General features: G+C 41.7%; 1 protein-coding gene across 1 annotated transcript; it reads right to left on the reverse strand.

Annotated features, from left to right (window-relative positions):
* Positions 1-835: 835 nt before the first annotated feature.
* LOC125944725 (uncharacterized) lies at positions 836-8,610 on the reverse strand. Its single transcript, XM_049665785.1, has 8 exons — positions 8,224-8,610; positions 6,341-6,716; positions 5,700-5,864; positions 4,168-4,354; positions 3,219-3,461; positions 2,686-2,857; positions 1,789-1,934; positions 836-1,048 (listed from the first exon to the last, which is right to left on the reverse strand). The coding sequence occupies exons 2-8, from the start codon at positions 6,698-6,700 to the stop codon at positions 870-872; spliced, it is 1,452 nt and encodes a 483-aa protein (XP_049521742.1). The 5' UTR covers positions 6,701-6,716; positions 8,224-8,610; the 3' UTR covers positions 836-869.
* Between the last annotated feature and the right edge of the window lie 2,564 nt (positions 8,611-11,174).

Below are 11,174 nucleotides of genomic sequence, written 5' to 3' on the forward strand. Positions count from 1 at the left end.
TTTGTTCGTGTTTAATTGTGCGCTGGAGCGATGTTTCATAATGCTCATCCCAACCAACTAGCCCAGCCACCCACACCTACTGATGCAGTTCAAACACAAGAGAATGCATAAATTGCCTCGCACATAAAGATCACTTTCCTGCTTAGCACTTTTCCAAGATGAGGAACTGGGAGAAGGCACTGGAGGTAGGCACAGGTATACAAAATATTTGAGGGAAAATTTTATGTGATTACCAAAGCTGAGCATTAGAGATAGAGTTGACCTTTCCAGTGTTATACTATTCACGGTGGCAGACAGCAGGGTCTGTCTGAAAATTACCAATGATATAGTCCATTAACAAAAATTACTACTTCATATTTTTTTATTCTTTGGGCATGTGGCAATTATACTTCTAAAGCCAGTCTGTGCACATAGCGTACCTATCTGCTTGAGCACGCAGGCAGATTGTTTTCCTTGCTCTGCAGCATACTGTTCACAAAGGTGGGGCTGGATGTATTGTTGTATCAGCTAGATAAACACAAAACTGTTGGTTGTACTCAATACTAAATGTATGTTTGAATCCAGTGAGGCTAATAAGACGCACACAGCACAAGAGGGCAGAATGGGATCGATGCTCTGCTCACACCCGCCAAGGCAGCCATTTGGTGGCCCTGAAAAGGGCCGTTTAATAGTGATGGGGGCGTCTGGCTGCTGGATTGATCACAGTGGTAATTCAGGCTGGTTGATGTGTCATACTGGGATCCTATATAGCACTAAAAAGACAAGGACAGACATAAGAATGACTACATGGCACAGCGCCATGTGTTGTTGTTCTTATGTCTGTCCTTTTCTTTTTTAGTGCTATTTATGATCTCAGCAGGACTGATGTTTCACTTAGGCGCAAAGCGTGAGTACTGCTTCTTCCTTGCCTCTTCCTTTCGTGGTTTGGGACCATACTTAGATGAAAGCGTCTCATGATGCCTTCGCACAGATGCTTGCTCAGCAGTTGAAAACGATGGCCACTTCTCCAGGCAGTCCATCACGTTGGTTAACAGGACGGATATGTACCCTGAAACAAATACACATGTTGACTACATGTACACAAATGTTGCTTAGTGTTATTACTACCGTTAAATGCCCAGCAGGTACCCCACCCTCTACCGTTTAAGGTCAAAGATAACACAGTCATGAAACAAGCAAGCAGCATAGCTTTTCTGTCACTGAAGAACTGCCTTTCACGTGCATTCTATGTTTAATCTGTGTCATCGCTCTCTAAAGCATCGAATAACTCTTTGGAATCTGATTACAAGATGCACACGGACCGACGCACTTGGCCTGAAGAACCCTTGCGGTCTCCTGATGGTACAGCACCAACAACGTAGAACTGGTTGTGCCACACACTGCCCTCTAACCCTTAGAGCATGTTAGAGACATCAAACCCCCTAGGAACAAGCGAGTCTCTTTGAAAATGGCTGCCTATGCCTGGCTGTGGGGATGCCATTACTGGGTATTGGCAGAAGCGCAGTCAAATGTAAACAATTACACAGGCAGTTTCCAATTTACGACATTTACTTTAAGTTGGTCCTTCTCTTTTCAGCTCCAAGGCATCCCAAAGGCAGTCCCTGCAGCTCCTACCAGTTAGACGCACTAAGCATCACTTCTTTAGGCATTGAAATTTGCTGTGAAAACTGTGTGCACTGTAATGTTTGTGCAGTATTTGAACGCTAAACACTGAAGTACTAAAATAAGTATTACTTTGCTTTTTTGCACCTGTTGCTGTACAACAATTTTTTAAAACAAATTGCTCACCGTAGCCTGCATTCTGTTTCACTGGCACTACAGTCCATTCTTTTTCCCCTCGAGAGAATCTCTGTGAAATTCTCTCTGCACCACTGGGGTCGGTGAGTATGTCCCTGCCGCTGTTCTCGTTGTAATGGAGAGCGGCAATTTTTGTTCTGCAATAAATGGAATCACAAAAGAGTATTGTGCAGCTGTTCTTCTTTTATTACAAATACGCACATGAAATCTAAATTCATTCAAAGGAACAGACAACCATTAAGAACATGAATTGAGATAGCCCCACTGATGGTGAGAACATGTTTTGTATTGACTGAAGCTAGCACTCTCTTCCTCATTAAACAAGGTTTAATATTCGTAGGCACAACAGCAGTGAAGGGGCCCCTTTTGATTCGATAACATGCTCCGATGAAATATTTATTTTGTTCCATCGCAGTGACCAGTCAGGTCCCTAGGAGAGTTAAATGCGAAAGGAAAAGTTTTACTTGGTCGTCCGCTCAGATTTAAAACTTTGCAGAACAATAACTTCAGTGACCATGTGCCATTCCTTTGCATTGATCTCAATACTCTAATCAATGCACTCCAGTGCTACAGAGGGTGGTCGAGAAAACTTTGCCGGGTTCCGTTAACCTTAAAAGCGGTGCTATATGTGATATGATAGGCACAGTTTAGCATTGGAAAGTCATCATCAGCCTATACATCACGTTCAGTGCATGACTACGGCCTTTCCCAACAGTGGTGCAGTCAGAATTGACTTGGTTGAGTAGCATAATGTGTTTCAAAGACTGCATCACAGCATGTTCCAAGCTGTATACTTGGAAAAAGCAAATCATTTGAAAGAAGCAGCATCAAGACATTGGGCAATTTTGTCATTACAAAAATGCACTGAAAATGGGTATGGTGTGTTACCTTGCCAGCATGCCTTCGTAGGTGAACTTGCTGCTCTTAGGGGCGAAGTGGATGAGCAGGCTATGAAAGGCCTCTAGGCCAAACGTCTGGGCCTTGTGTGATGCCCGGGGAAGGTCCCGCAGAAGGTGTGGTGCTGCCAAAATTGCTTTCAGGCGTTGGAATGACTCTGATCCTTCAAAAATAAAGTAGTTTGGTTGCATTAGTTCTTAACAAAGAACATAGTAACCGCTAGATGTGTGGCCAGTTGCAAAAAATATTTAGATGAAAATGCTGCTGAATACCAGATCAATGCAGGACGATACAGAAAACATTAATTAGATAAATTAATTGTGCCAATGCAGTAACAATAATGGAACATAAAGTAACAAGTAATGGAATATAAAGGCACTGTTGCCAGGTCTAAGAAGTCAAAAGTAGCCATGATACTTGTGTTTCAATTCTCAAGCAGTAGCCAGTACACTACAGATGCTTAAAAAAACAGCAAGAAGAAAAATGTATCCCAAAACCTTTTGTGGTAGTACTTCAGTTCTTACCTTCAACCAGCCAGTCACGTTCTGGCATCTCGCCGTGAAAACAGGATGGGTGGAGCGGGTCAGGGTGGTCATGCACATTCACGATGTGGCGGAGAATAGACAGCCATCTTGCCAGAAACAACTTTTCATTGCCATGACTGTTTACTGCACACCAATAAAGGTGCCGAATGACGGTCTTTCGCCACCCGATTACAGTCCCATGTTGTTTCAACCGCCCGAGGGCGATCATCTTCTTCTTCAAGCCTGTAAGATATAAGTATATCCAACTTCTATTAACAAAACAACCTAAAGGGACACGCATGTACCCCTTAAATCAACACAGCAGTAAGCACAATATTTTGTGCTTACTGCTGTGCAGTTGTTGCTCAAAATTTGCAGAAACATCCGATTGTGCGGTCTACGTCGTTTAAAATGCAACACTTGACACAGTTACTCGTCTGGTTATTACAAAAACAATAATGCAAAGATGCCTTCATTTATGGGATTGCAAGTGACTGCTGAGGCGGCACTAGCATAAACATATGTCGCTGCCTGCTGGCAGCTGCAGAAAATTTCAGTTCAGGAAATGTTGCCTCATATTTCAGAGAAGCAGGCAACACGTGGCAACCCCACCTAAATGACTGCTTTTGCAGCTGCCAACAGGCAGCAACATAAGTTCATGAAAGTGCTGTCTCAGCAGCAGTTTGCATTCGTATAAATGAAGGAAACCTTGCATTTTTTCCCTTAATAATCAGACAAGTAACTGTGCAAAGTGTTGTACTGGGTGAAGTAGATCACAAAATAAGATATTTCTGCGAAACTTGAGCAAGAACAGCGCAGCAGTAGGCACGAAATATTTTTTTTACCGATTTTATATGACATGTGCTCTTCCCTGTACAATAATTGCAGACATTAGGAAGTTGTGCACCCATTCGTATTTGGGCCACTTCAAAAAGACACATGGATCTACCTTTTGCAATATGCCACAGGTCAAACAAGTGGCATATCATTGGGTGCTGGGTTCTCATGAAAGCCTTAATTTCACAATGCCGATCCGTCACCAGGGAATCGATGTGAAGTCCCAGCTCAATCAGATGATCGAGGGCTCTCTCCAGACCTTCTTTCTCCATTTTGTTGCTTGAAGAAACTTCTGTTGACTGCAATATTGCAAAGGAGCTTTTCAGTTTTGCTGCTACAGCCAAATTTCACAAATGCACAAGATAAACGTGAGCCACTTCTTACAGTCCTTACTTTTAGCCAACGTAGAACTTGCACTAAAAATTACTTTCCTGTCATTCTCCATATATGCTAAAAAGGGCAACCTCATTACTGATGATTTGATTCCTTCTAACATTCAATAGCTGTTACATAAACATAAGAAGATAGATGGATACATGCTTTTGACCCATTTGTCATAGAGTTAAAGGATATTTTCAGTGTCTTAGACAAAGCAGTATTCAGGAGTTAATTTTTTTTCAATGCTTTGCTGCAGTGCAATATGCATGCTTTTGACCTTCAGCAAAGGACTGAAGGACCCTAATAATGTTGCGGACAAAACGTGAGGCATAAAATAGGCTTTTCACGCTTGGACATAAAACATGTAATCACAAATAAGTAGCAGCCTGTCAAGGGCAACACTATGGCTAATATTCATGCTACAAAATCTGCATAATCTTTACGGTCTAACTGGCAGTAGTTGGCAACTAATACCAAGGCAAATATTTTATATATTTTCATTTTTTTTTACTCTCAGTACTTATAATAAAAACGGCAAAGTATTACTTTCATTCATGCTTTTTGTGGTGCTGCTTTGAATTTTAACAACATTAGCAAAAGCTATCTGAACAATTATTTCTGCTTTACTTTCATTCAAAACGGCATGATCAGTATACAATTTTAGGTGTCACAATATATGTTTCAACTGATCTCTAAAAATGTTCAAACATAAATGTAAAAGAAGCATGTTTCTAGCGGTTAAGAGAGAATTAAGAACTTGATGTGCTATAAGAACAGGTAGAACAGGCATTGTCCACGTATGCATTCTTAGTCGAAGGCACGACACGCATGTGCAGTTTACCTTGCATCATTATTTTGTTTTTACTTGTCTTAGCCTTTGTGCCAGCTCAGTGACATTGCTGTTTTTGATTTGCGTACTGTTTAAACTCTTCGAAAGCCGACACCAGTTTGGGCATGCCTCTTAGAAGTACATAAATAATCGTGCATTTCACTACACATGCATCAAGCTGCATAAAATGCTTGCACTATTCAGTCACTGCAGTAGAACTACCATGGTTCGGTGTTTATGTCCGGCTGAGAAATCGAAAACCATCAATTTGAACCTCACTAGGTCCATAGATTTCTGGCACTCATCAGAGATGGTAACATGACAACGGAATTTCAAACAACCACGTGGTCACCAAGACACCTATTATGATGGTTGCATGTCATCTACTTAAAATGCCACGCTACAAAATAATCGGGGAAAAATGAAACAGGACCCACCTTGACAAGCTCAGTGTGCATTATTTTGTTCAGCTCAGTGTCCAACAACGTGTAAGTGCCAAAGTCTGCGGAGTGGCCAGGCGTGTCACATCTGCCATCACCTGCTAGTGAGCGTGGCTGGTGTCTGGCCTCTTCAATGACAGACTTCTGCTGGGACTGCCATGCCTTAAAAATGTAATAAAACAGGATGCTTGAATGTAATGAATTTTTGCTGCAAGCTCTGAATGCAGTGCATTAAACCCTTGTGCAAACATTTTCTGTGTTATTTTCTTATCTTTGATGCCTTTCATTGACAAATGATTACACAAGAACTGCATGTACTTATGTAGATCTCGGTTCACTGTTAAAAATAATAAGCAATTTTGTAGCCCCAACAATGTTCCTGCAGTGGCAAACATTTGGCGTACCAGAGGCTGCAGCAGATGGCATGTCTTAGTCCTATGTTTCCTCACTACGCGCCTTTACTTTTTGCACTGCTTTATATCCCCAGAGCTCTCGAGCCTACAGGCCATGCATTAGTGGTTTCCTCCTTAGAGTGGGCCCAGCTGTACTTAGACGTGAGCCTGAAGACATGCACATAGCTCATGACAGTTGTAGAGACTAGCAATTTGATACAAGTAGGCAGCATTGCCAATACAAACCTGCTCAACCGCTGGAAGTAGGTAGCACCTTTGGTACTGGAAGTACTGTGTCTTTTGAAGTGACTGCACTCCCATAACTGACAACAGGCGAATCACTTTGGTTGGACTGCTCCCAGTGAATAGAATGGCGCAGCACAACAACAAATTGCCAAGAGCCTTTCCTTTGGCCATCGGCTGACTCGACCACTTCGTTTCATGGTTTTTGGCACACTTTATGGTAGCAGAAATCATTGTTCCTGTTGCCGCAATGTCTACTCTGCTTTCGGATGCTCCACACACCCGGCAACGCTTCAACAGTTCCATCAAGCAGGATTCAAAAACAATGTATTTCTTTGTAGTCACCCCATCTTCAGCACACATTTCCTGTACAGGTGGCCTGCAGTGATCACAGAAAATGCACATTTACTAGCCGTTTTTCACCTTATGCAAGAAAATTGAGATATCGAATCAGAATTTAACATGTTTGCTTGATTAACCATAAAATGCCAATCTTTTTGTTTTTTATAGGCTCTATAGTAATACCCTTCACCTTATAAAGAACAAAAAGAATGGAAATTGCAACTCACTGCAGCAAATTGTTACAAAGTAAACCCATTTATGCACCTGAAAAGTGATGTGCCACAGTTAACTCGACGTTTATCCGGGTGCAAATGGCCCATCATCTTTCATCAAAGTTATTTGTTTCGTTACTAATAACTCCTATATGGGCAGTGTCGTGTGACCAGGTGCATTTTCATGACTCGTAAGCTATGAAGTCTAAAGGAAACCAGAGAAACGCAGACCAAAATTGGAAAGGTTTAAAAAACTGCAAGACGTTTCTGCTTCCGCACAGAAACCTTGTTCACATAAAGTGGCTTGAGAAGGCGAGCTTATGTCCGTTTCAGTATGTGACCAAGGCCCCTAGCATACGCAGGTGGAAGATTACCATCATTTCTGTTTAGCGCTTTCGTAGTCTGGATAAGAAACAATTACGGATACTGACGGGAACACCAGTTTCTTTTGCGATGATGCCTGCCATGGCCCAGTCAATCCCATGATTAGAAGATGCCACGTGTTCCGCAAGTGCTTTGGAGATAACATTTTTTCTGACATCATTTTTTCTGACATCATTCATGTGGTGTTTCAACTGTCTTTAAAAATTTTCGCTCTCCCCGATATAAATGCAGTTACAGTCTGCATGTGTCAGCACTGTGTGTCTTCGTGCGTTTGTCTCAGTCTCTCACAATGTTATTTTAACCCAGAACATTTTGTCAAATAGTGGTTCACAGATCTCAATGCATGAGAGCTAGAATTCTCTATGTGGATGTTTCTTACCAGGAAACAAATACAGCTGAATGCCTCTGTAATGAAATGACTTCTATAATGAAGTATTCAGTATGTTCCGCCCCAATTCCTATCTTTTATAAGTTTTGTCGATGCCTCTATACTGAAGATCCCTGCAATAAATTTGACTATATAATGAAGGTGTCTGGGTGCTTTGTTCTTTACAACAAAGTGAAAGCGGCCCTACCACTGCCCTTGGCAATCGCTACTGACCTGTGGTGCATTTAGGGATTGTCAGTGGACACCTCAACAAAAACTGCACAGGAGAGTCTCGATATGGACTCCACGGTAGATATTTGTGGAAACCACCCACTACCCCCAATGTAAGAAGAAAGAGCCCCGTGACCCAAGCTGGTTAACCTTGATGACTCAGCAAATGTGGTTAGCAAACTGTTCACAGCAGAGTCTTTCTAAGCACTAATTACTGTTACAACTGAAGCAGTTGTAACAGTAATTAGTGCTTAGAAAGTTGTGCACACAAAGGTAGTGCACAGGTACCGTGCCAGCCTTTGCACCTTTATAATACTGAAATAGAGCCTCAAAAGCAATTATAAACTTACTCAGGGTCACTGTCATCATCGTTCAGCTCATCACAGACGTATGACGAGTCATTTGTGTAGTCACTGTAAAGAGTTCAAAGGAACATCAGCAAGAGAAGCTCTTGTAGATTATGCATATGCAAACGATCACGATACTTATCAATCCAGACAGTAATAAGAATTCAGAGACGTACATTATAAACAGTAGCGGACCTCAAATGGAGCCCTAAGGCACGCCTTGGGCAAATGTTCTTAAGCCAGAAAAACAGCCCCCACAGCTAAGAATTTGATGCCTATTCAGTAAATACGATTTCAAAAATTTTAATGGAGGACTAGTGACACCATAAGTTTCAAGTTTGTCAAGGAGGATATTATGGTTAACCCAGTATCCTTACTTACTAATGGTAGCCTTACTAGAATCCAAAAATATAAAATCAACACAATATACAGAATAAATAGCATTTTGAATGAAATCTGTTCAAGAAATTACTCAATTAAATTCTGGGGTTTCACGTGCCTAAACCATGATATAATTACGAGGTTTGCCATAGTGGTGTGGGGGGGGGGGTTCTCCGAAAGAATTTGGACTAGCTGGGGTCTCTCTTATCTAATCCAGTGCCAGTGTTCTTGAGGTTATGGATAACAACGAGCACCTCGTGTGGTGTGCCAGGAAAAGAGATAAATGAGAAACCAGCACGTTTCAATTTACAATGCGAGGCTATAGGCTGGTCAATTAACTGATTTTAATTGCCAAAATGTTGCACACATCCTTGTTTAGAAAGGAATTCAACCACTCCCATTGTTTCATAGTGTCATTCATATTATTCAAATTCTTAACGCTTTTAGGATTTTTTAGCAGATTAGTTGAAACAGTGCAATAATTTTTGTAGCGTAAGATTGAGGTCAATAATGCACAGCAAGTAACATTAGGCTGATGTAATTGTAGGGATAGTGCAGCTCTTAGCAACAGCAGGCACATGTGCATTTAGTACCATATATCACAATTTTTCAAGCTGCAGAACAAAATATTGGGCAATGTTCACTTACAACACTGTTTCCTGACATGGCCATGTCTCATTATGCTGGAAAGTTATCAAGTTTACGTTCATGTTCTTGGCAGGGTTACATCTGCTTATCGAGCCGAAGTTATGTATCAAGGAGGTACATTTTGCAAGGCCTAGGTGTTCATGTAGTGTGAATTAAAAACAAGAATAAATAAACAAGGTATCCTTAGGCTTACATGATATCCGAGTCCGAGTCATCACAGCTGGACAGCTCATCACTGAGGTAGTCAGTCCTAAAAATTTGGTAAAAGTGCATACAGTGCCAATTGTTATGCACAATCACTTGCACGTGTCATACAAAATATGAATCAGATTGCATACCTGTATAGATTGAGACCTGGTGCATCAATATCATGTCTCGGCGTAGAGCAGAACGGCCTCAACTCTGATGGTACCTCTTCACTGTATGCCAGCCTGTCTTCAGTTTGCACAAAGCTGTCACAAACAGATAATGGGCTGGCCTGGACCCCTGCACAATAAAAACAAGCTTTTAAGACATTCATTGACTGTCAAATTTTTTATAAGGAAGAACAAATAGCAGTCATGCTCTCACCAACAGATGGATTCTTGATGCATGTCTGTACAGCCTTTGACTTCTGTACGTGAGGAACTGTTTGTCGTAAACATCACGCATCTGTGGCTCAGCTTCCCGCACATCACTGTGCTGTGTGGTGGTGGCAGCTTGGAAACTCAACTCATGCTGATTGTTACTCTCCACATGGTCGTCCTCCGGCTCTGCCACGCCAAGTGCTTCTTGGAGATCATGCTGGCATACAAAAAAAAAAAAGAATGTAGGCAGTGTAGAAGAAATTCGATCGGAAGCTAAACATAACGCCTCTATCTCTTTTAGTTGAAATGTAACAGAACGTATTTATGGAAGTACTTTTACTAATTTCGACCATCCACATAAAGTGCCTAGAGCTATTTGCTGCAGGTGCACAAGCTGACTACCTATGGGGCTTCCTCTACAGACTGGCATTGTATCTGAAGTTTGATAACATCACTCAGCTACAGATATCCTTGCTCCATAACACACTATACTCAAGCACTGTATGCAAGTAATCATGTGCACATGGCACATTTTCAATAATTTGCGCAAAAAGCAAATGGGCACATTACCTGTTCCTTGCTTTTATGAGTTGAGAACATGGAGCAACCCAGTATCACAAAAAAGGAACATGGAAGTGATGCTGAAATATACTGTGAGCTAGACAATGTGTTTGTTTATATTTTTTTCTTCTTCTCTCTTTTTTTTTACAGAGATAATCCTACTGATGCTGCAGCACTTGGTTAATCATTTTCACATACTTGTACGCAGCTCAAATTAGTTGTTTGTTCAAGTGAAGCTGCGAGTACAAGTCGCCTCGACAGGGTTACAACATAATGCAACCAAACCACAACGGCAGTGAATCTCGTGGTATTGTATGGTATTGCCGACCACTCGCGATGGTGTATATATACCTCTATCAAACGGAAATACTGCTCCGATCACGAAGTAGCTAATGATTTGGATCGAGTGCTTCTACATGTGCGCACTTTCGATCTCGATTTCGCTCGATCCGGATCCACTCAATCACAATCCGCCGCGATCGTGCGCTGTCTGTACCTTTGAGCTCCGTAAGCTAAACCGACCGGATCCAGATAGTTGCACTGTGTAGCAGCCATAATTTTTCGATATCACTCAAAAAATTCCACTCGGATCAAGTTTGATGGTAAACGAACGAGCGTGAGTGACATCAATGTGAGTAATTACAACATCACATACTCGTGCGCTCATAAGATGGGCACTTTCTGCTGCAGTGTGCTACCAACTAATATTTACATGACCACTTAAAAAGTTCGTTCACGTACCTCCGCTCTTCTTTTGACGGCTTTGCATCGTGGCGCTGGCGGCTGGCTCAGCTTTGT

The sequence above is a fragment of the Dermacentor silvarum genome, chromosome 4 (assembly GCF_013339745.2).
Source record: "Dermacentor silvarum isolate Dsil-2018 chromosome 4, BIME_Dsil_1.4, whole genome shotgun sequence".
NCBI lineage: Eukaryota > Metazoa > Arthropoda > Arachnida > Ixodida > Ixodidae > Dermacentor > Dermacentor silvarum.

What these genes read in the sequence shown, in the direction of transcription:
- LOC125944725 (XM_049665785.1), bottom strand. Translation starts at nt 6,700, where the DNA reads ATGTGTGCTGAAGATGGGGTGACTACAAAGAAATACATTGTTTTTGAA. An exon ending in CCTGTGGCATATTGCAAAAG is followed by an intron (nt 3,462 to 4,167) that starts GTAGATCCATGT and finishes TATATCTTACAG; the next exon opens with GCTTGAAGAAGAAGATGATC. An exon ending in GAAACAGAATGCAGGCTACG is followed by an intron (nt 1,049 to 1,788) that starts GTGAGCAATTTG and finishes TATTTGTTTCAG; the next exon opens with GGTACATATCCGTCCTGTTA.